Source organism: Lytechinus variegatus, chromosome 4 (assembly GCF_018143015.1).
Source record: "Lytechinus variegatus isolate NC3 chromosome 4, Lvar_3.0, whole genome shotgun sequence".
Lineage (NCBI taxonomy): Eukaryota > Metazoa > Echinodermata > Echinoidea > Temnopleuroida > Toxopneustidae > Lytechinus > Lytechinus variegatus.
Window position 1 is genome coordinate 27,762,021 of NC_054743.1, and position 24,880 is coordinate 27,786,900.

Genomic DNA, 24,880 nt, shown 5'->3' on the forward strand with positions numbered 1-24,880 from the left:
AAAAACATCCACAGTCAGAATTTGGTAGGCATCAGTTTAACAGGGATCCGAGATACATGTATGACCAGATGAATACCTAATTAGCCTCATTTAGGTCTGTTGGCCTGGTTCTATTGTTTAGGACCAGGCCAAAAGTAAATAAATGATTGACATGATTACTTTGGTACTGGTTCTCTATATGTCAGGGAAGCTTTTGACCATGATGTCTTCATCATTCTGTAGACAAGCTCCTGTCAGTGACACAGAGCCTGCTTCATTTGATTTGGGTAATGACCTTGTCCTTGTTCTTTGACTTTGGTAATTGACCAAAGGGTAGTTACTTGAAAAGCATGATTGTGTCATGGAACCAAAGTAAGTAGTGTTGATGACGTCGCTGGGGTTGTCGTTCCTATGCTGTCATTTGTCATTGACTGCGAGGCTCCTATATATACTCTGTAGATGTGTTTAACCATCTTATGGTCTTCGGACTTAGGAATTTTGTTGCAAGGATATTGAACATAATGCCATTTTTTTTCAAGCCGAATTTGTCGGAATGTTTTTAGTGATGTCACTAGTGAAAAGGGAGTTTTAGATTGTGTGGATGAGAGCTGTATTCCAGTCCAATGATTCCAAGTATAAACGTAGTCCAGTGGCTACATGGACAACAGGTGACAAGTTCTTAGATCACACTTAGGCTATGGAAAGTTGGCCTATGATGATGTTGCAGATTTGGAAACTGATGCATGATCTATTTGTAGGTTTGATAGAATTTTTGTTGCAATGTTCCAAATTTTAATATTGGAAGATGAGAGGATTTGACAAATGCACATTGTCCGAAGAGGAAGTCAACAGGTTTAGTCCACTACATGTATGTTTAGGGCTGTATTCATAAAACCTTGAAAGAAAATAGTGCTCCCATGTGTACTGTGGCCCATGTGCATGTAGTTGGTGATGGCTAGACTTGTGAGTATGGGCAATGATCTAAAGCTTCCAGTTTTTTTATTGGTCAATGACTTGGTTGCTTCTATACATAAATTTATGTGTAACCACATTCCAAATGGTCATATGTTATAGGATATGGGTTTCCACGATATTAACCACAGTGCAGTTGTATCATAAGACACAGAAGACCATGTTTCATGCTTCACAAGGCCTTATCACCATGGTCACTGTTTCTGCCAACAATGACTGCTAGACAAATGTCCATTGGTGTGTGTAACCACCTGTCAGAATGGTCATTTGTTCTTGGATCTTTGTATGTAAATGAGAAAACTACACAGCTAGCAGTTGTGACCAACAGGTGTCATGGAGTATGTGTCATAGAACGTACTGACCATTGCCTATTATTAGTCACTGTTTCTTCAGACAGACCTGTAACAATGTTTGCACTGACTGCTGATCATTGTACACAGCACTGAAAGGACTGTCTATGTATAGGAAACTGACAGTTCTTCCCATTATGATTGATATTGGCTGCAATGAAAATGATTATCATTTGTAAAAATTGATGTCATTTGTCTAAGATACCTTGATAAGTTTGCTTTGGCTGTACTGACCCTTGATCTCTCATTTTTCAATATATCAGTTTGCCATGGGGTAGAGAGAAGTAATTTTATTTATGTTTAAGGAGCATTGCAGTATGCAATTAGACGTTGCTTGATCCTGGTGGATGTTTCATAAAGCTGTTTGTAAGTTATATGCGACTATACAAACAACAGGTGATCCTTTCTTAGAAACTAAATCAACACCTATGAAAATCTGGGTCCTGTAAGATAAAAGTTAGCGATTAATCGAACACTCAATTTTCATGAATGATTGTACACTGTAGTCAATGGCATCAATCGTAGATGGGCTCCACGGCCCCTTAACACAAAGCTTAGCGATGAATAGCAAATATGAAAGAACACTTCTGATTGGTTCCTGGTTAGTATTTTTATTAAAATGTGCATGTAACATTGATTGGTCAGTTCATTTTGTGATTGATCGCTAATCTTTGTGTTATGGAGCCCAGGTGTCTATCATTTACCAAAAGAAAGGGCACCAGTCGTTCTTAAAGTATATTTTGACTTATGGACCGCTTTATGAAACATCCACCAGCATCAGCATGTGACAGCTCAATTGACTCTCTGCATATACCAATCAACTCTGAACAGAACCCTGGATGTTCAACAGAATTTTGGTGTTGCCAGGCCTATCCCAGTAGACCTGTTCCAGTCTGTCAATCACTGCCGGTCTCGATCTCTCTCCGTAGACTGTTGTTGTTTGCGGTCAAATGCAGGAAACAATTGATGCGATCGTTCTGAGCCGTGGGACCCCAATTCACTGGGTGATTCATAGGGAATTGACAGTGTGACAACAGCAGGGAGAGAGAGAGAGAGACAGAGCAAATGAGATACATGTACATGCTAGACACTGGGAGACAGAGTGACTGTCTGAGGTAGAAGAGAGTGAGAGAGAAAGATAGGGCTACCATAATATTGAAAGTTCATGGCAGAAAAGATATTAAGGTACATTGTAAATGAAAAGTGAGAGAATATCTGAAAGATATAGAGAGAGGCAGATATATATAGTGGTGAGGGGGGTGGGGAGGGAAGAGAACAAAAAGCTATTTTGCGATAGAGATATGGAGAAAGGAAATACAAAAGGAAGACATCCACCTACATGTGAAGAGGTAGAGAGAAAGAGGGAGAGAGAGCACCAACATACAGACTTATACAAACAGACATACGTAGATGCAGTATGGAAGTATAGATAGAAGAAAAGAGATAGCTCTATCTAGCAACAGACTTTTAATGATGGTGGATCTACATGTATTTCACTTTGCGAAGAAACGCTGGTGGCTGCCATTGCCATTGATCGTGGGCAAGAAGGCTCAGGGAGACTTACCCACAGAGGATTAGGTATGTGGGACCAAGCCCATCCTCCGCCCTAAAAGTGTATGAAGGGATTAAGGGTATGCATGATTCAATCAAGCTCTATATATCACATCATGCTACTCTTTTTCAAGGACACACAAGGCTTTAATCTACTCTCTATTGCTGAAACATTACAGTGATAGTTCCAGTGTTGTAGCACTTCAGGATACACGTTGGAAAGAATGTCAGCAATGAAGATAACATTGCATGTACATCTGCATGACTGCATTGCAATGTTAGTATACTAGTACTCCTTAATTTCTAGCTGATACCTTTACCATCAACACTAATATCCTCAGATATATAAAACTTTTCTCTGCTTCCAGTAATCATTATCTCCAAGAATATATAGAAACTGAAGATAGCACATACACTGTAAACAAGAGCCCTAATTGTTTCAAAGTCATCAGCTCAAGCATCTTACATATCCTATGTAGTTCAAAAGATAACACACTGTTACCATATCCTTCTAGAAGATCAACACCTACCCCAGGTGATAGACCATAAGTGCATTTCAATTCATTGTGCTTTAAATTCTGGTGCAACCATGTGTAGGACCAACTTGCAAAATGTGCACTGCTGCTGTGGATATGAATCGCCCATGAATGGGATGTTGCTTTTTGTTTTCAATTTTTCCTCATTTTCATAAACTAACATAGCAATAATCAATAATTGATCATATTTGTGATAACTTCCAAGGCATTGTAATAATGATAATAAGCATCGTATAGCGCCATCTATCTAGAAACAATCTATTCCGAGGCGCGTTATTATTACCAGGGCCTTAGCACGAGCTGCCTTTCAGCACTCTTGCATCGTGCATTGTACAACACAATAAGTGAGTATTCTCATTCCTTCATTGATACAACATTTCTCATTCGGCGAAAGATAGAAACACTCTATTCAAGTCGGCTGTGCCTCGTGGAATAAAGCATATTTCTTTCACATCATGTGAAATCTCGTACCATATGATATGTGTATTTGCTATACTGTTCATACTGATACTGTAGTTTCACACCAATGTGTACCATTGACCTCTCCATTCTACCATTCAAACAGGTATGAACACACGTATCTCTTCAAGTCTCTCTCGTTGTTGCAGCTTGTGCTATAATTAAGGTGATTTGCCTGTCACCGGCATTGCAAATTACCCCTTCCCTTTCCTCTTAACTCTGTCACGCACTGAGGCATCAGCTGCCATTGCTGCTCCATTTTCTGTAGAGGTGCAGTTCTTTTCTGCTCATTTCAAGTATTGGGAGCAAGGACAATATTGAAATTCAGACATCCTTTTCAGACTAATGTACATTACCTGATGTTTGTACAAATGTGATGATGTATTTTGGAATCTGTACTTGTGTATTTGTTTACAGTATGTAAATTTGAATAGTAGGGGAGACCGGGGTTAGTTGGAACATGGGGTAAGTTGAAACATTGTAATTTTCTTTAACGCCTGTAAAATAAATTTATGCAATACTGCCCTCGATTTATTGCAATAATAATTTAACACTGTTGTATTATCAATAGCAATAAATTGAGGGTAGTATTGCATAAGTTTATTTTACAGGCTTTAAAGAAAATTACAATGTTTCAACTTACCCCATGTTCCAACTAACCCCGGTCTCCCCTACATTTGGTACATGTTGTGGTTGAAGATGCAGACTCTATTTATGCAATTACATTTTACCCTGATGTACCTTTGATATTTGTATCTGACATAGTGTACTGTTATCTTCTATTTCCTGCAGCTTGAAGGCTGAGTGGCTGTACAGTCAAGGCAAAGGAAGATGGTACCACCCAGGACAACACCTACAACTTGTGCAATACCTCGGCAACACATGCCCTCTCACAGTGGTGTCTGAGGTATTATTAAAGAAAGATTCAAGAATTTCCTTGATGGTAGCGATGAAGGTGTTGGTACTGGTGGATGTTTTTGTGATTGTGGAGATGGTAGAAGTGATGATGGAGATGGTTCATGCTGGAAGTTGGAGTGATGGTTATGATGATGGTTGTGGTGGTGGCGATAATTATTGTGAAGGTTGTGAATGAGATAGCTGGAGTGATTGATGATGATGGTGGTGTTAGCAATAGAGAGGGATCAGTTGGTGGTCAAGGAAGTGGTGGTTATTGCTGCAATAGTAAAGATATTGGGAGTGATTGTTATGATGATGGTCGTCAGTGTTTGAAGTAGGGGTTTGCTGATGGTTGTGATAGCAGTGGGAAAGATTGTAGTGTTTGTTAAAAGGACGTTAGTGATAATGATGATTTGATTTTGTAGTATTAAAAGGAATATCTGCAAGTATAGGCCTATCTTTTACATTTGATGTTTGGTCTTGTTCACTGTCACTTCTCTGAACTGAATCTGACTAAACATACTAATAATCTTTTCCTTAAGTAATCTTCGGATCTGTATCTGTATTGAAGGGTGATACGAATGTCTCCAGTTTTTGCGGTTATATATTGCATTTAATGGGTGTGTAATGGTTGTTTTATTATTTGTATTGATCAGACACAGGCAAAAGAAGATGAAAGGTTGATGAGGATCCTCCAACAACAGAAGAAATACCAACAACAGCAACACCCCTTCCCAGTAGCCATAGGTGGTCCTGACTCCACCCAGGCACAGCTTCCGTCTCCATCCCCTTCAAACCCACCCCAAGCCCAGGCCCAGGGTGGGGCACATGCGCCATCCACCCCATCGTCTCTCCCGTCTACACCGGTAGGCAATGCCCCTGCTGGGTCCGCCATGCGCCCCACCCGGCTCTCGCCTACCAAACTGACCCCCTCAATGCCCGGTCAGAAGGGTGGCAACGGTGGTCAGAAGTCTCCTACCAAGAGGATGCCTTCGCCTCTGAGGAGCCCTTCTCCCTCCAAGGTGAGTTTCTGTGGATTTGTTCATTATTTGGGTCACATATTAGCCACTCTTTGAAGGAAGATACTTGTTTTTATTAGCTTTTTGATTAAAAGAGAGATTTCTGTGTAGTATTCACAGATTTTATTTTTTTAAAACAGCAGAAGAAAATTTAGAACTGAAGAATAATTATCATTTACTCTGTTAATAGAAGATAGCACACTATCAAGTTATTCTTGAAAGACTGAAGCACATGCCACAATTTCAGTTAAAGTTCATAAAATACCATGAGAGTATTATTGCAAACTGTTTGTGGAGCCCTTTAGTACTGAGCATTGTGATAACTACCTATAACTGTTCTTAAGTTGTGCACAACTTCACACACAGATGAATTCATAAGTGATAGGGTATTATTTTGCTCAAGTATATAACCCAAGTTTTTCATGTGTTCATATAATCAGAGTGCATTTCTCATAAACCAACATACATGACAGTATGTAAACTTTGTAAAATATAGTGTGTTCAATTTCAGATGCTTTTTATCATTGATAGTTTTATAGATTTTAGCTAATGGAAATCAAAAATGAAAATCTGATTTTAGCAAACAAGAAAAGGGACACTTTTTTGTGCATAAAATCAAGTACAAACAATTTTATGAAACATCCGCCAGGTTTTAAGTAACAACTGACCATTCGATTGTCCAGTAGATAATCAATACATAAGCTAAAATAAGCATGGGTGTTTTTTATTGATCTTTCAGGTGCTGAGCCCCGGTAGTGCATGGCCTTCAGACAGGAATGAGAACTCACAGCTTCATCGTAACTTCAAACCGGTGGGAGAGAACTCTCCTCCATCTGGGACTGCCGATGTCTTCCTACAAGATATTGAAGGTATGCCACAGATTTCTGCTTCATACAAGGCTCTATCAGGAAATATTAGATAGCCAAGCGCGATTGGTCAATTGCGCGTCATGTGATATGATCGAAATCCGTCTATTTTCCCAGCCGGTCCACCTTCGATGAATATATTGACCAACCGGTCCGTGAATATATTTTTCTACGTGTATGGCGCCCTCTTGTGGATTAGATGTTACCAACTACACGGAAATAAAATATGTGGGACTAAAGTATCTGGACTGGACTCTAACTTAGATCTAGGGCTAGGCCTAAAACAAACTTGATTTGATTAGAAAAGGGCCATTCACTGCATTAGAGTAGTAGTAGTAGACTAAAGTTACATCTAGATCTATACCAGTTCCATCAATCACTGTGACTATCGTAAACAACAGGCTGCACGAATCGTTAGGCCATTTTTCTCTTCATCATGAAAGGCTATCTAATATAACAGATATTTACTGATGGGATGTGTAAAAAAACATTCTTTGGACCGCCTAAAGGATTAATATTTTCCCTCGTGATCATATTTTCCCTCAGCGCTGCGCACGTCAGGAAAATATAACCCCTCGGGAAAATATTAATCCGGCGGTCCAAAGAATGTTTATATTACACACCCCATTAGTCAATATCTGTATAATTCATGACAGCAACAGATGATAAAACTCCAATCACAGCCCGATTGCCCCCAAATTCCCCAAGTGTAATGCTTTCGGTGACTATCTTTTCTTGAGTTGCCCTAGATCTTCCACAAACAGTCTTTAAGAATATCAAGAACATTTAGAAAATCAATATTGTACATACACCAGAAAAATGATGCTTCATTTGGCACAGAATCAATCATTATTTAACCCTAAAAGGACTCCCCCCCCCCCCCCCCCCCCCCCCCCCCCCGGTCCTCAATACATCTCAAATAGCCCAGTCCTTTTGGCGTTAAAAAAACCGTATCCCTTCAAATGAAAGAAATAGCCCCTGAAAATAAATGATTCCCTATCCATGGATTTATTCTATCTATTAAATTTTTAGAGGGACCTTTTTTCTTTGGTTATTAATGAATTCATGTAATTGCCTCATATCTTGATGCTTGTATAAAGTCATGAAAGTTGTTCTTCAGTCAGTCAGAGTTGAAATGAAGAGAGGATTATATTATAAACTTGATATGAAGTGTAAACACCCATCATTAGATGTTGTACCCATTGAACATGCAGTTGTATTTTATGATTATTAGATGAGGTTATATTTGTTGTTTTGTCATTTGAATTTGTATCCTTTGTGAGAAGAATGAAGCTTCAAATTCTTTTATTTGAGTGACAGGAACTAAGTTTAACTTGTTCAGTGTATGTAAAATTTGACTAGAGTCAATATGCTCATGCAAAGTATACTGAACTATTTTAAATTCAATTGGATGTGCTGTATGTACTGCCATCACTTTGCATTCTCGCTACATTGAATGTAACTTGTTGAATGAATTACTGGTTTGTACATTACTCTCGTAAGAATTGTAATAATTGTGTTCTATGTAGATGGTGAAGTTGATCAGCTAGGACCCCTTGCCTCCGAGGCATCCTTCCTCCCACACCATCCAATGCCCAGAGAAGCTCAACAGACCAGACCCAACACAGCCTCAGCCCAACAGGCACAGCACCCTCATACCACCAAGCATAGCAAGGCCAAAGCTAACGTGTCGGAAGAATACACGGATGTACCTCCGACCAGACAGTCTCATGGTATCACAGACACAGCATCCTTTGCATCCCATGTTAGAACCCAGTTGGAGAAGACCCAGAGCGGGGGCGACGCGTCCTCCCCCGTATCCAAGTTCCAGGCATACGAGGACCGCCCTGTTAAACCTCTGGCAACGAACATGCTCAAGATGCAGCTGGAAGGGAACGGGTCAGGCCACGGGAGGGTCACGAAGAAGGCGAGCACACCGACTCCTCGGCAGTCATCGAGCCTCCCCTCGACCCCGACCCCAAGACACTCATCCTCCAGTCTCCCCAGTACCCCCACGCCTCGCAGCCCACATGACTTCCACCACTCGTCCAAGGCAGGAAGGGAGAAGGGCAGGGGACATCTTGGGAAACGAGCGGGAGGGGGAAGCAGTGGGGATCTCAGGGGATCGTCCTCAGGATCAAAGAGTGATGGCAAACATGGCAAAGACACAACCAGCTCCAGGAAGCAGGGGAAAGGTCAGAGTGGTAGACATTGGGAGGTCAACGGCAACCCAGACTTTGAGAGGTATGTATTCAAGACCTTGATAAGATCAGTCTGGAGTATAAACTTACCTGTAGAAATTGGCTTAGGGCGAGGTCAACACTCATTTTGTAACCAGAGAAAGATTTGGGGCAACATTTCCATGAGCAGTCATTGGTTTTAGATTTTGCTTTAAATAATGTGGAATGCTATGATTTATTCATTTTAAGAATCTACATGTACATGTATATATTTTCTTGGTTAATCAAATCATGCAACAAAAATCAAGAAAAAAAAAATCAGATTATGATAGTTTAAGAAACAATATTTTCCCCTTGCATATCTGTGAAGAAAAAAGTTGAATATGCAGATTCTTGGCTATGTGAATGAGTGTTAAAATACCCGAGAATGCTTGAATTCATGATGATAATCTTGAGAAAATAGAAGAAAAACTACAAATGGGAGACATTATTTTTAGAATAAATGACTTGTTTCTGTTCTAATTTGCTTTTCTTCAAGTTATTAATCAGACTTGTATTATTTCAGCTCTGCCATTTTGGATTGCAGAAAGCATATATACAACATCCTCTTTGAGTTAGGGAATAAATCTGTGTTCAGGGTGTTGTCCTTATCAAATCAAGTGTGTATACTGTATAAGTACAATCCAAACACACATTATTTCAGCGAGCAGGGAATCGTTTCCTTGTCCATGTACCCTATACCTCGGCAGAAAAATTTCAATGATAAACTAAGATGAGAATGTGATATTTTGGGGGTCTGGAAAAGGAAGATAGAGCTCTGCCACCTCGCCTTTGGCCATACTGGAAGCTTGTGTATATCCTGATTGTGGTGCAGAGAGGATGCCCCTGAAAGCCATGTTGTTGTTGGCCAGCGGGATGTTTGCGGTCTCTAATCTTCTTGTTCCTTTGCTGAGATGCAGGCGATGAGAGAAGAGCACATTGTGATAACATGACATCTCTTTGCTCTCTTTGGAATAACACTTTTTATTTGAGAGGAAGGGAAAGCAGGGAGAGCTTATCATATGACTGTGTGTTCTCTTTGAAATAACACTCTCTCTATGATTGAGAAAGAAGCGGAGAGGAGAGAGGGATTATTGGTTGAAATTTCATATCATTTGGCTATTTGAATTAGGAAAATATCAGTAAATTAGAAGTTAAATGGAGTTAGAGTTCATAATAATGAGTAGAATAAAAATCTGAATCATTATACAAGAATGACTGCTTGTATTCATGAAATTTTAGAAGAACCATCTCTCAAGGCACTTCCAAGATCTGATGGAGTAGCAAGAGTATCTTTTCCCACCAAAATGTAATGACCATTCCAAGATCTCTTTGCTCCCAACAAATATCTCAATATTTGTGCCTCAAGATTTAAGTCCTCTGTAATATTTTGAAACAACATGTTTGAGCATACATACAGAGGGATTAAAATTACTAGTAATTTTAACTTCCAAAGCCAGGAAGGCCATTGATGTAAAAGCTCTGTTGACTGGCCTTGGAACTTTGTTGTCTCATTTCTGTTTTTCCTGTTTCTGCTTTAATGTACATGAAGAAATATGCCCTACGGCTCAGTGGCTTTGCCCCTAAATTATTGATATTGTAAGCCTGTGTAATATACATTCTCATTTTCCTAATCATTGTAATGGCCATTGTCGTCATTATCATCATCATCATCATTATCCGTAATTCATAATTCATAATTATCATCATCACCACCATTATCATCATTATGATCATTGATATCACCATCACATTGATCATTACCATCGTCAACAATATCCGTAATATGAATATTATTTTACTCTATTCATTTTCAATGTCATTAATCTCTCTAGCAGACCTGAAGCGGAACAGATGACCGCTCAGGAGGCCTGGGCAGGTGGGGGTAAGGAGGAGAGCAAGGACGGGGCCGCCAGCACCATACAGGCCAGCTGGAGGGGCCACCACGCCCGCAAAGGGGACGAGAAGGCTGGCCGCGCCCAGAAACAGATGCAAGAACAGAGGGTGGAAGAACATATCAAGTACCTCAACATGGAGCTTGATAGGTATGTCACTTGGATCTTAAAGTGTTTTAATAAGCTAATTAGCCCTATTGATTTAGGATGGTATTCATAATAAAAATAACATTTCTTTATAATGTGTAGCCATTTGAGTTGTGAAACTGCTCTACCAGCATATGAAATATAACATGTTATTAGTAACCCTTCTCCAATCTGAATTCTGATTGCTATAAAAGCAAAACGTAAGCATAACTTTGTATGACGTGGCCAGGGCCTATGAACTCTTGTTCATTAAAACTGTGTTGAACAGGTTTTCCTCTCTTTCTCAGCATCTGCTTTGAACATATTTAATTCATCATTCAGATGTCAATACAGACTATACTGTGCATGCCAACTATTTTACACTTCACAAATCCAGGGGAGTGAGTAACTAGAATTGATATTGTCCTCAAAACAATGTTTAGGTTGGATATCCTTGCCAATCTTATATTGATTCCAATTCACTATTTCAATGAAGTGCTTTTACTCTAGAATCAACATTCCCAAAGCACATTTGCATTTTCAATCCCACCATTCAACATACGTGTATGTCCATCACCAGACCCAATGTGATGTACCGTGTTAAGATTACCCTTTGAATTTTGTTGATGTGTGCAGGACACGTCAGATGTACGAACAAGAGAAACATCTAAGAGAACTGCAAATGGAGGCCCTGAAACTACTTTGGAATCAGGTAAAGCACTTCGCAGAGCGTAAGAGAGAAAGGGGTGGGAGGCTGTTGTTTGTTGGATATAAAGAGAGAGAGAGAGAAAGTGGAGGAGGGGAGTTTGGGGGATCGCTTGTTAATTTTGGGAGGGTGACAGAATGAGAGTTGGAGGAGGAGGAGAAGCAGAAAGAACAGAAGGAAGTATAAGGAGAATAAGGAAGTATAATGAAAAGAGAGAGAGAGAGAGATAGAAGGTAGATAGACAGGAGAGAAATGTAGGAGAAATGAAGAAAAGAAGGCGGAGAGATGGGGAGAATGATGAAGAGTTGATTTCTATTCCCAATTTGGGTAGGGGAAGAAATGGATAGAGATAGAGGAAAAATACATGTAATTGAGAAATAGAGGAAAAGAGATTGAGAGAGTAACAGAGAGGTTAGTGCTAACCCAAAACTGCTGACTCTTGTCCAGGAAATGCCTTCACTCTCAGGGGGGAAATGGCCACAAACATTTTTACTGCTCCTCCAAGCCGCAGTCCATCTATATATAATCGATCCCTAATTATAATTTCTGGCAGATATAATCTTGTTAGGCACTCATGACCTTTAAATAATTCCCCAAGGACCCACCTAGGCCTAGATTTAGTACCCCTTTTCCTACAGAGTGATATCAAATTAGCGTATCTAGCAGTGATCTCTTGATAATTATGGTGCACATGGAGTTTATCTTCTATTTACATCGCCATTTACACTTGTACTACCAGGGGTCGTAACACAAAGCTAGGCAATGATCGTAGAACAATGTTCTACAATGTACAATCAATCGTGAAAATCAAGTGTACTATTAATCAATAACCTTTGTTATATGGGACCCTGTAACATTAAAGCTTAGTGATTGAACATGGAGCTGATTTTTGTGATTGATCATGCACAATAGTCAATTATGCAATCACCCCTATGATCAATTGGTAAACAATATTTTACAGATCCTTGCTTCTTGAAACGCTCTTACGTGCTGCTTTCCTGATTCTTTGACTCTTAGAATATTAGATTAAAAAATATTTTCATTGCATGCAGTGGTATTGCCTTGGACACAAAAATCATTGAGAATGAAGCAATACATAGTAAAAGAATTCAAGAACTTATTTTGTGGTGTTTGATTCCATCATTCTCAAATTCAGCGTGGAGTTTCATGTTTAGTGGCATACGGGCTCTTTTGGACCCTTTCAATCTCATCTGTTTGAAAATCTTTTGTTTTGAAGAGAACAATTCCTAATGGAACCATAGTAAAATTTTTATGATTTCAATTACAAAAAAGTGGTGATTTTGTGGTGTTAATAATTTTATCACATTCTGTCAATTCAACTTTTTATACTTTCCCTAATTCTCATTGTTTTTATAAATACAATTACAAAAATGTACTGATATTGTAGAGTTTGCTTATTCCATCATGTCTCAATATTTCAAATTTTTATATTTTCTATTTAAGATAATTCTGAAATTCAGAATGCTCATAATGTACATGTGTAAACGTGTACATACTGTCATACACATTTGCTTCTCAAGTTTGCTTTTCAATTTGCAAATTATTTGTTCGCGTTGAGTTTGCAAAATACAATAGCAGCCTACTTCTTTGAGATGCACAGTTTTGTCAACTCTGCAGCAATAAAGAAACAATTAATTGCATTACTTTATTGGTGACCTTGCAGTATGTGCTGCACTCAACCCAGGTGAGGTAAATGGGTACCCGGCAGGAATTTATTCCTTGAAATGCCACCACGCTGTAAAAGGCTGCCGGGCTAAAGCCAGGGTAATTATATCCAAGTCCTTTGGAAGCGCGTAGAGATGCTATGTCATAATGTGATATGTGCTATACAAGAATTGCGTTATTATTATCCTCAGATTGTGGTTATGTATAATTGTGAATCAAACTAAAAATAATTTGAAACAGTCACAAGACATACATGTAGGATAGTGTAATTTGTTTCAGTTTCACTATACATACCAGGGCATTGTTTCACAAAATGTAAGTTGTGAGTCACAAAGTCACACTTAGTGCCTACATGTGTGTGTACATTATATTCAATACACATTTTCATGATTAATATACAGGTAAATTGTAATGTGATTTGTTTCAATTCTGTTATGTATGCCAAGGGGTGTTTCTCAAAGAGATGTGTGCAACTTAATGTGCATATGAGAAGATGATATTTAACTCGCAACTTGATTAATATGCAGTAGTGCTTCTCCTCTGAAGATGATTAGAACGATGCAGCGATGCAGTTTATGATGTACAAAACACAACTGGAAACTTAAATGTGACTTTTAGTCAGTCTTAATTTCTTATGAAATATCCCCTTCTCTGCTCATTAAACTCTAAATTCAATTGTGTAGGTGAAAACCCTGCAGGAGTGGAAGCAAGATGTGGATGGCAGGGACGTACCCCCCTCTGGTGGACCCCTCCCAGTGCCCCCTACCACTCCCTCCATCATCCCCTCACCTTCCCAGGGTGATCCCAGTGTTCCAGGATCCCAGTTCAAGGATGCCCAGGATCTCTTTGACACGCCTGCTTCAACCGTACGGGAAGTCCAACTGGAGAAGACCTGTAGCAGCTTACAGAAGCAGGTATTATCAAACAAAACCAAAACCCAAGAAGAGATCCAATTTTATTGGAAAGAGTAAAATGAGTAAAAATTTCATCAAAATTGGTTATGAAATAATCAAGTTATTGGCTCCGTAACACAAAGGTTTGCGATGAATTGCAAGTGTGAAAGAACCGCGCCGATTGGTTCCCAGTCAGTATTTTACACAAAGTGCGCCTGCAACGACGATCTTGATTGGTCATTGGTATTTAGCGATGATTGCAAAGCTTTGTGTTACCGAGCCCTGGATGTTTAAAAAGTCTTGTTGTACTTTCTATGGGGATCCTCAAATTGGCCACCATGCTTCAGAGTTGCAGATTTGTGGACAAATCTCCATTTGTTTTGTTGTTTTGAACCTTTCTTCTGCGCTTAACCATAGCCAATGAACATTTTGGTGTGTACCACAAGAAAGGATCACCAGTCATTCGTAAAGTCGCTCTTAATTTACAGGCAGCTTTATGAAACATCCATCCGATCAAGGAATATTGTAGGATCATTCTTTGGAATATGTCATGAGAAATAGTGATTTTCACTGATTATTTTGCTCTGAGCCAATCAGATACAAGAATTTTAGTAGTTTATAACAAATGGTCAGTGAGAATCTACTAGTATTTGTTTCATGAAATGCTCTATATCTGATCAATGTTTTAGCATTTACCAAGTTTTCAGGAAATGGGGAAAGTGGGAATTAATTGAATAAAACTGATAATACTTCTATGAGCATTACAAAAGTGCAGACTTACCGGTAGTCATATTCTCTAAATCACCTTTATCTTTTGCTTACTTCATTTATTCCTATTGTTGGTGCACATATTTGAAATGTGAATTCAATGAATTGTATTGAGAGTATTGCCTCTATCTGATATTTGAGAAAAAAAAAATTGTCACAATTTCTGTCAATATGTTATTCATGTGGTGTGCAAGTTGAATTTATCTTAGCACTTCTTTGTTCTTGAGACAGGTTGGTCGCCTTCAGGAATCGATTAACAGCATCACAACCTTCATCACCTCCGGATATGTGACCAACCCTTCATCTCCTTCCGCACCCTTCCCTGCCACCCCTCTTCCTGCTAAAGACCAATCGCTCACCCAGCCACCTTCACAGGCTTCATCCAAAGACAAACCCTTGTTGGTAGCATCAAAGTCAAGTCCGTCTCAGATCACCTCCAAGCCATTCTCGGATGGGAAGAAGAGCCCACCGGGAAATATCAATACCAACAACGCAGTACCAGCTACTGCTGGTAGCGTTGGAGCGACTCAAGGGGTCACCCTGCCTGCACCATGGGAGGGAGCGATGATCAACCAGGCACTGAACAACCTTCCAGAAGGTCTGCATCCATTAGATGTGCAACAGCTTCTAATCAGCGCAGCAAAGTGGATGTCGGAGCAGGCAGGTATTGCAGGTAACGGGGCAGGAGCAGGTGGAGGAAGCAGCAACGCAGATGCCACCAACCAGGCTACTCAAGCTGCCCCTTCAGTAATCCAGGCTGGACATTTCCTACCAGATGAGAAGGACCAGGAAGATGCTGAACCAAAGGTAATCGTCATGTTGTATTTTTTTTAATCCATTGAAAACATGTTGAAATTGTCCGAGATCTTAAAAGATATTGCCAAAATACTTCACTTCATTTATATCCCAAACTTTTGAATTTGATATGAACTTTGCTTTTAAATACAATAACATGAACCGTTCCGTTTTCTACAACCCACATTTCATCCATACATGAATTACCACAAAAGCGATCCAATTCCTTACTGAATATTGTTCTTTCAAAAGCAATGCTCACATATGCTACCGGACCCCCTTCTTTTTAGTTAAGAGTTACAGATAATGATGGGTGATAGTACTGTGCCTTGTGTAACCCTTTCCCTGTCTTCCCTACAGCCAACAGCCCCCACGGAGCTAGTCGCCACAGCTCGCTCCGACACAAGCATTGCCCTGAAGTGGAAGCCGTCGTCCATGCCTGGTGAGAAGGAGGGTGGGGCAAGGCAGCTCATCAGTCCTATCAAGGGTTACAAGCTCTTCATTCAGCTAGGGGAGAATCACAGGGAAGTGATGGATGTGCCCTATCCTCAGGCCATCCTGGGAGGACTTACTCCAGGAAGTTACAGGTCAGGAACATTTCACAGTCTATATCTTCTCCATTTTGCACATGTTGCTCTTACAGTGTTTATTTATATTATATTTGGTTAAATATATATGTGTTTTTTTCATTTGAGGTACAATATTATAATTAATTTGGGTTCTGATATGAAGGCAAAAGTATCTGCAGTTCTGTCCCATTTTTGATCAGCTGTATTGATTTGTTTGGACAACTATGTATGTTAATATTTTTTTCATTCTTTCTATATTGTTTTTTTCTTCAGTTGAATGGTTTTAAAAGAATTGTATGAAATGAATTTGAACCTAAATTGTAAGTCCAACCCTTTCAATAAGTCATATTCATGTCCTGTACAGTTTGGTTTATCTCAGTAAATCATCACAAACTAATGTATTTGGCAAGGATCTTATCTTGATGAAATATGTTAATATACGTTGAATGTTATTTATCCATTGAAGGTTTTTTTTTACATTTCTTTGTGATTATCTGTACAGGACTGTTGTGAGCTCATTGATTAAAATAATCTTTGAATATTTTTACATATCATTAATTTTATTTTTTGCATTGCATCTATTCAAATTGAAAGATAAAATGTTCAGGTTGTATAGGTTCTTTTGATATCTACACAGACTTGCAAATGACTTTTGTTTGGTGCTTTTTCATTTCTAGATTTTCTGTTCGGGGAGTTGGACCAAACACTGAGTCTGATGATTCAAATACAGCCGAGGTGACATTGCCTCAATCTCCACTGGCCAAGAAGGCATCCCCTGCAGAAACTCAGAAAACAAGTCCAGCAAAGCAACGTCCAGTAGCCAGTCCGAGGAGCAGCAAGGAGAACCAGAAGAAATCCAGCTCAAAGACTTCCTCTGAAGCTTCCAAGGACTCCCCCAAGAAGTCTTTGAGTAAGAAATCCAGTGGCTCTTCAAGCAGAGGGGATGCTTTGAAGGACAAGTCCAACATTGGCAGTCAGAATGCAAAGAATGATGCTAAGTCAGCAAGAGAATCTACTAAAGCAGGGAATGGAAAGCAAGTTATGCAGCCTGCTTCTGTGAAATCAAAAAGAGAAATGGACATCGATGCTGAGCCCTCTGTTGTGGACCTTGAGGACGGTTTGAAAGTGGCCATTGCCAAGTCTGTTGGAGTTGAGATGAGTCAACAGATAATTGACACTGCTATCCAGATGGCCATCATTGCTCTTATTGATGTTGGTCCTGATGTGGAAGGAGCCAATTCCATTGAGGAAGACAAGAAAAATGGAGGTGGTGGAGCAATTGAAGTTGTTCCTGTCCAACAACTTGAAGTGTCGTCCCAAAAGGAAGGTCCACTGGTGGTTAAGCAAAGTAGCTTAGTAGACGGACATATTGGTGAGAAAGCAAATGATGTGCAGGGTTTGTCTAAGATAGTGAAAGAGGGGTCGGGTGAGTGTCAGAAAGGTATTGTTTGTGAAGCCGGTATAGGGAATGAAAATGTAAATGAAGCAAGCAAGTGTAATGGTGTTCAGGGTTTAGATGATACCTCAGGCATAAACCCTTTGTGTAATGGGGACTCACAGGGTAGTGGCAATAATCAATCTTTACATTGCAATAAGAACAATACACACACTGATTCTCCTTCCAACTCAGAATTACAAATGAAAGAAAGCACACCTCAGCCTGAATCAGCAGGGAATGGGTCAGAGCCAAATCAGAGTTTAGGGAGTGTTGCTGAATCTTCTAAAATAGTTGAACAGTCCTCCACGAAAGCGACAGAAGAAACAGTGTTTAATTTTGACTTCCAGGGTGGGATCCCCTACCCTCAATCCCCAACAGGAATAACAGAGATTGCCACCTCAGAAAAGTTGTTAGTTGTGTCTGAACAGAAGGATGCTCCTGTCAAAAGTCCAAAGCCCAAACCCAGCCCTCGTTTGTCCAAACTGGCAGCCAATTTCACTTCAAAATCAGCCAGCAGTAATGGTGCAAATACAATGACTGAGATAAGCGAAATGGATGAATCACACAGGGTGAGTGTAGGTCATGATCCTTTTTCAGTGGACTTTGAAGAGTCCTTGCCTGTGAGTGATTGTGATGACAGTGAAGATAGGACAGTCAATTTGAGATTGGGTGAGGGCAAAGCTAAGAGAGTGGTGAGTTCATCAAGCCTTGAAGACAGCAGAATGTCCTCAGATGAAGCATCTCCTAGCGACCACAGTGCTTCCTCCAACAAATCTTCCAAGCAGACTGTCTCATTCTCTCTGGCTCCAAAGCCCAACAAGCCCAAACCAAAAGAGGCTCCTGTTTCTGCCAAACACAGCGAGGAAGCCAAGACGAACAGCCGCTCCAAAGCAGGAGATGGCACAGAACAGAACAAATCTGATGATAGGCCAAGCAGAGCCACACGACCTACCAACATCAAGACAATCCTCAGCCCTATAAACTCCCCAATGATGCAGCACAAGTCTAGGAGTAATGGTGGGTCAGGGATTCCGATGGTCCGAGTACCCTCTCCAACCAAAGGTTTCTTGAGGCTTGGTGGCGGTGTCCACCGTACCACTAGTACCCCATCCTTAGAGATTGTGAAGAGTCCTGGGGGAAATGGATCAAACGGAAATGGCAATGGCCAGGTAACACCATCAATGCATGATAAAGTATCACAAATTGGAATCATAAACCCAGTGCATTTGTATGAATGTGCATGTCGTAGGCCTACTACCTTTAGCTATGAACTCTTCTTTAGTTTGCACATTGATCTCTGTACAGCCAGTATTGTTACAGACTATTTCATGGATATGGTACATATGCATATATGTGGCTGTTGGATTTTCCCTTCCGTGATACAGAATTCAATCTTGGCATGAAAATAGATCAAACTAGCTCGATTCAGCAAATGAATGATAACTGTAAACAGAGCCCCAAACCATGTGACAAAACAGTTTAAAAGGAGAGAAATCGACTACAAAGCAGCTTCAAAATGATAAATTGCTCACTATTTCTAGGAATTCTTAATGAAAAGAAATAATTGTTTTTTAGGGTGTTTTTAATTAAAGAATGCACTGCTACAGGTTAATAACAAAGCTACAGACCAGGGCCCCGTCTTACAAAGAGTTACAATTGATCTGATCAATCTCAAGTATATGGAAATCCAACAATGTCATAATTTCTTTCTTTCAGAAATTTGTTTGATGTCCTTTGAAAACAAAAAGAAGCATACTGTATTGTGAAGAAAACAGATGATATATGGATAACCATCATTTGTAGTAATTATTTTGAACAAACATGTATTTTAGATGTTGATGGCTTTCCATAGTTGTGATAGATCAGATCATTCACAACTCTTTGTGAGATGGGCCCCAGATGACATGAACGTTCAATAACATGCAAATTGACTGAACACTCAACTAGATGGAAATCAATGTAAAAAAATGAACAGTAGGATAGAATGGTTTTAAGGCACCGTACTGAATGCAAAAGCATGAACTTCTAAAACACATTTGGAAATACAAGAATGTTACCATGAAAGATACACAGCACAGATGAATCCTGCTATAAAGTTATTTTGGCCTGTATTCTTAGAAGTTTGACTTTGACCGTGGTACAAAACCATGGATTATGCATATTTCTTGTGTTATCCTACTTCATTCAAGCTTGAATATAGCCCCCTCTGCCAAAAGTACACACTTATAACTGGACTTTTCTGAGTGTACACGACGGAACAAGCGTAATTGTGGACACAAACATCTGCGTAGTCCATGGTCATGTACCATGGTACAATTGAAACCTTTTTTCAGAACACAGGCCTGTATGTCCTTTTCAGGCGGCATTCCCATATTCCGTGTTTTGTTTATGATAAATTTTGAGGGATGGCAGTAAAAAGATGGATTGAGAATTCTTGTTCAAGTTGTAGCTCTAACTTTTGATAGGGTGCATGAATAGTCTAAGATTGAATGAAAATATTTGTTGCAAGAGAAGTTGTCTTAAATTTGAATGTTGCATTGTTGAGCATGAATACTAGACCACTAATCCCTTTCTAGATAGGTTCACTGGTAAACCCAACCCAGGGGTGGTTCATAAAGATATAACGTATAATTTGTAGTTGCATGTGGTATAAAATGCATCAAAGCATTGATCAAATTATGCTCAGAGGATGCGCGCTACAGCATATCAATTATGAAAGCGTTTGTCGGCACCAAGCATGATTTCAAGTCGACATTTAACTGTTTGTGAAACAACCCCTGGATATTTTTTATTGTGGTAAGGGCTTGAAGAAGGGTGAACTTTACTAAGGGTACCTGGGTCGTGGGTTAACTCAGCCACCAGACACGATTTAGTACAAGTGTGTGTATTGATACAGATATCTTTATTCTCTCTGTCCCGAATGTAGTCTTGGGCCCCCTAAAATATAAAGCTTAGTGATTAATCACGGAGCTGAATTTTACGAATGATCATACACAATACTCAATGCAAATAATTATAGAAATCAGCCCTACAGTCTATCGCTAGCTTTATGCTACCATGGAGGTAAAAAAAAGGAAGGAGTACGAGTACCATCTCATTTGTTTCATTTAAAGCCACTTTTGATGCCTCAGGGATAAAATACGTCGGGCATGTGTTTCATTGGCTTTTTCTTGCAGATTGTAGACAAAAGATTCCTACCTAACTACAGACTTGCTGGCCAGATACAATAGGAAATATGCTTTTGTAATGATGGTCACTTTTCGCTGCCTCTGGTCAGATGTTATGAGCAGACACATTGCTAATTTTTACGGGAGAAAGCAAAAATAAATGTTGCAATTTTTGTTGAAGTAGGAATTGAAATTACTTGACTGGGTGCGTGAAGGTGCAACTATGACGCATAGCATCACAAATGGGTGACTGTATACCCTGAAAATTAATCTCAACATTTTTCATAATGAGGAAGTGTGTGGAAATTTGTAAAATGTTGATTTACAAATTGTCAAATTCTGAGTTTTTTGCACATTTTGAAACTGTTATCATTCAATATTTCACCCAATTTCAGGACATAATATTAAGGCTTTGAGATATATTTTGTCATGTGATTAATATCCACCTTTTGTGATCAAATCGAATTAGAAATATTTACAATTACCTGTTTTGAAAACAACACTTTTCAGTTTTTCCATGAAACTGGTGGCATCACAAGTTGCAACCAAAGACTGAACCTGTGTATTCTTTTGTACTCCCTTAGAAATTGAAAGCTACATGAATTAATTTGCATTTCGTTGTCACTCCATCCTTCCTACCTCCATGATGTTACAGAGCTATGGGCACCGTAGCACAAAGCTTAGCTATTGATTGTACATTTTTCTACGATTGATAGCATTGACTACAATGTACAATCAATTGTGAAAATCAAGTATACGATTAATTGCTAACCTTTTTGTTACAGGACCCAGGTCTTTTTCCACGATAGATGTACAGAAGATGAATATTTTACCAGTACACCGCTTACTGAGTCAAGTCATACACATGTAGTCTAATGATAATCCCTATCCAATTTAAATTGATGTCTATCATAGACAATGACATTGATTGAATTTTTTATATCAATTTTACTTTCAATATCAAATTTTATTTCAATTTCTCTTTCACTTCCAATTTACATTTATATCCAATTATTCAAATTCAAATTGAAATCAAAATTAAGATCAAAATCAAGTCAAAGTCCAAATCCAAATCTTTACCAAATGCAAATTATCAAGATTCGAATTTAAATAGGCCCCCATAGTCAAGTTTGATTCCATTTCATTCAATTCTGTTTGATTCAAAGATCACACAATACACATTAGTATTTTTCCTTCCTAAGTCACTTCATATTTTATTGCTTTGTTAGTGAGTTGTACATGAATTTTTAACTCATTTTTTACCCATGTCATTTTTTACCTTGTGTTGCATTAAATTACATCTTTTAGTAGTTTTTGGTCCTTCATACAGTTACAATATTATTTGTAACTTCGAAACAACATATCTGGGCAAAACAGTGATTAAGTTTCCTGGCAGAGTTTCTCCTGTAACAAATTGATTAAAACCCCTGTCATGGGGGAAGGGGAAGGATAAATCTCTTCAGGATTGATTTTATTTCTTCGTGCAGGCGTTGTCTCTAGAATTTAACAGTGATTTGTTTGTACGTTACCGATGCAATGGACCATGTCGCAGAATTGCACCTGTTCCCGACAGTATGATCAAAATGATTCCAATGTTGTGATCTACACGATGATTGTATCCTTCGAACAGACCTCTACGTATGCCTACAGCTGAGGATATCTATATATTGGCAGCTTAAAGGGGCAGCAAACTGACCAGGACTGTGTGGTCTGTCATTGGCTGCGTGTTATTAAAGGACAAGTCCACCCAACAAAAAGTTTATTTGAATAAAAAGAGAAAAATCTAAGAAGCATAACACTGAATATTTCATCAAAATCGGATGCAAATTGCAAAAATAAGAAATTTACGACATTTTTAAGTTTCGCTTAATTTCACAAAATAGTTATATGCACATACTGGTTGGCGTGCAAATAAGGGAATTGATGACATCGCCCACTCACTATTCCTTTTGAATCTTATTATATGTAATATGAAATATTCTAATTGTCTTATTGTACATGTATGTCAAACTACCATTACTTTAACATTTTATGGTTCAGTCAGGTTGGTCCTAATTGTAAAATCTGTAATAATTAAAATATCATATCATTCAAACAGTCAAAAACAAAAATAGTGAGTGAGAGACATCATCGACTCTCTCATTTGCATGTCACCAAGTTGTGCATATAAATGTTATGTGAAAAATAAGAAAAACTTTAAAATGTCATAACTTTCTTATTTTACATCTGATTTTGATGAAATTTTCAATGTTATGCTTGTCTGATTTTTCTCTATTGATTCAAATCAACTTTATTCTGATGTGGACTTGACCTTTAATTGCTAGTCCCAGAATGAACCTTTTGAGAAAACCATTAATAATACAGAGAATAAATTAGCCTTATTTGTATAGAGAAACCAAAATGTTCATGAGAAGAACATGTTTGAATCATACTTGGAAACATAATTACTGTGATACGAATGGTTTAAGTAGTGAATTATATACTACAAGACTACACTGCTGAGAACAATGCATTATGGGGAAGGAACCTGGCTAGATTTGAGAAGTTGAGGACTTTAGGTGGTGGTGCTGTTAGTGCCGCTGCTATTGCTGCTGGTACCCTCTTCGACATTTACTTCCTCTGCTCCGGAAATAAAAGCCTTGCAGCTCTCTACCATAATGATGCCCTCAAAGATCGTGGAGTTGTTTTCCGTGGGGTCCACCGATAGATCCACTGCGAGGGCCTTGTGACCGCGGGTTGTACTGTAGCAGCCCACGTCCTCATGGACCAGGGAATATGGGTATTTACAGGTTTCCGTCAGGAACCATTGGTTCAGTCCAATCTCGCTGAACTGTCAAAGCAAAAAATTATTGGAAGGCCATAATAGTGACTTCAATGACGATGATCCATCTTGATTTCTTGCATTGGAATGGTGTCTCTAGCTCTGCACATATTACCCCAGCCATTGGGTTCTAAAGTAATAACTGCTTGTGATTAACATGTGTTTGAAACAGAGTTTTTGCACTGAAATGCATGAAGATTTCTAGAACCATATTTCGTTCTTAAATCAACAATTCATAGGGTCCTTTTTGGGGTAAATGATCTTTAACCATGTTATGGTATCAACAATAAAAAAAAATTGAAAATCATAGGGGTCCTTTTTGTAATGCTCAAGGGATATTTTGTTGACATTTTGGGGCAAATGGGCCTCACCTTTTTTTTTCAGGGGCTACTTTTCACCGACTACTGCCTAAATCCAAAACATTAGATTTTATAAGCTTTAACATTGTAGGGAAGGGAGATTTTTCGGCTCTTTTTTTATTTCCTAGGTTTTTTTTGAGAATTTCAGGGTGATTTTGCCCAAAGCCTTGTGTTATGTTTCCCTGTAAAGAATGGGCTTTTTCATCCCTATGTATGTTTTTAGCTAATGTTTGTACTATTACCTGAGGAAGTTGTACCAGCTTATTGTCCGATGTTAATGCAATGTCAATGGCCTTTGCGTCTATTATACTTTCACACAGAGGAGCAGAAGTAGGGCCCCTCTTGACTCGAGCTGCACCATTTGACCGGGTCCTGCTCCTTAGGGATCTTTTCCTGAATAATAATAATAATGATAATAATTGGCATTTGTGTAGCGCTTTATAAATCTACGACTGCTCAAAGCACTTCACAATTATTACCCGGTCACTGGATTCATAGCATTTCAAGCAGCCTGTTAGGCGCACACTTGCTTAAACCAACCACAATGATGGTTGTTTCCAGACTTTGATGGTTGTTTCCAGATTTCCAGATGGTTGTTTCCAGATTTTTCATAACACATCATACATCTCTATTAAAGGTAAATGCTAGTTTTGGTAACGATATCAAAATGAGTTCCTACAGAATCCAATGAAATGACCACCAAAGTGTCTGTTTGTATAAAAACATATGTGCCAAAGGATTCTGGAAGAAATTGTGTAATTGCTGAGAAATCAGCAAATAAGCACAGGATTCGGGCCGACATTCAAAGC

The 24,880-nt window shown here is 39.0% G+C and overlaps 1 protein-coding gene across 7 annotated transcripts in view; it reads left to right on the top strand.

The window, feature by feature from the left end:
* Positions 1-24,880, top strand: part of LOC121413751 (serine-rich adhesin for platelets-like) — a 74,566-nt gene that overhangs the window by 38,996 nt on the left and 10,690 nt on the right. For 4 of the 7 annotated variants that reach the window (XM_041606683.1, XM_041606685.1, XM_041606681.1 and 1 more), the window contains exons 8-17: positions 4,640-4,754; positions 5,401-5,766; positions 6,503-6,632; positions 8,159-8,873; positions 10,684-10,893; positions 11,506-11,581; positions 13,945-14,175; positions 15,154-15,729; positions 16,078-16,304; positions 16,964-18,893. In XM_041606683.1, the coding sequence (XP_041462617.1) occupies positions 4,640-4,754; positions 5,401-5,766; positions 6,503-6,632; positions 8,159-8,873; positions 10,684-10,893; positions 11,506-11,581; positions 13,945-14,175; positions 15,154-15,729; positions 16,078-16,304; positions 16,964-18,893 (4,576 nt within the window). The remainder of the gene's footprint in view (positions 1-4,639; positions 4,755-5,400; positions 5,767-6,502; positions 6,633-8,158; positions 8,874-10,683; positions 10,894-11,505; positions 11,582-13,944; positions 14,176-15,153; positions 15,730-16,077; positions 16,305-16,963; positions 18,894-24,880) is intronic. The other 3 variants (XM_041606682.1, XM_041606688.1, XM_041606686.1) reach the window with 3 other exon arrangements.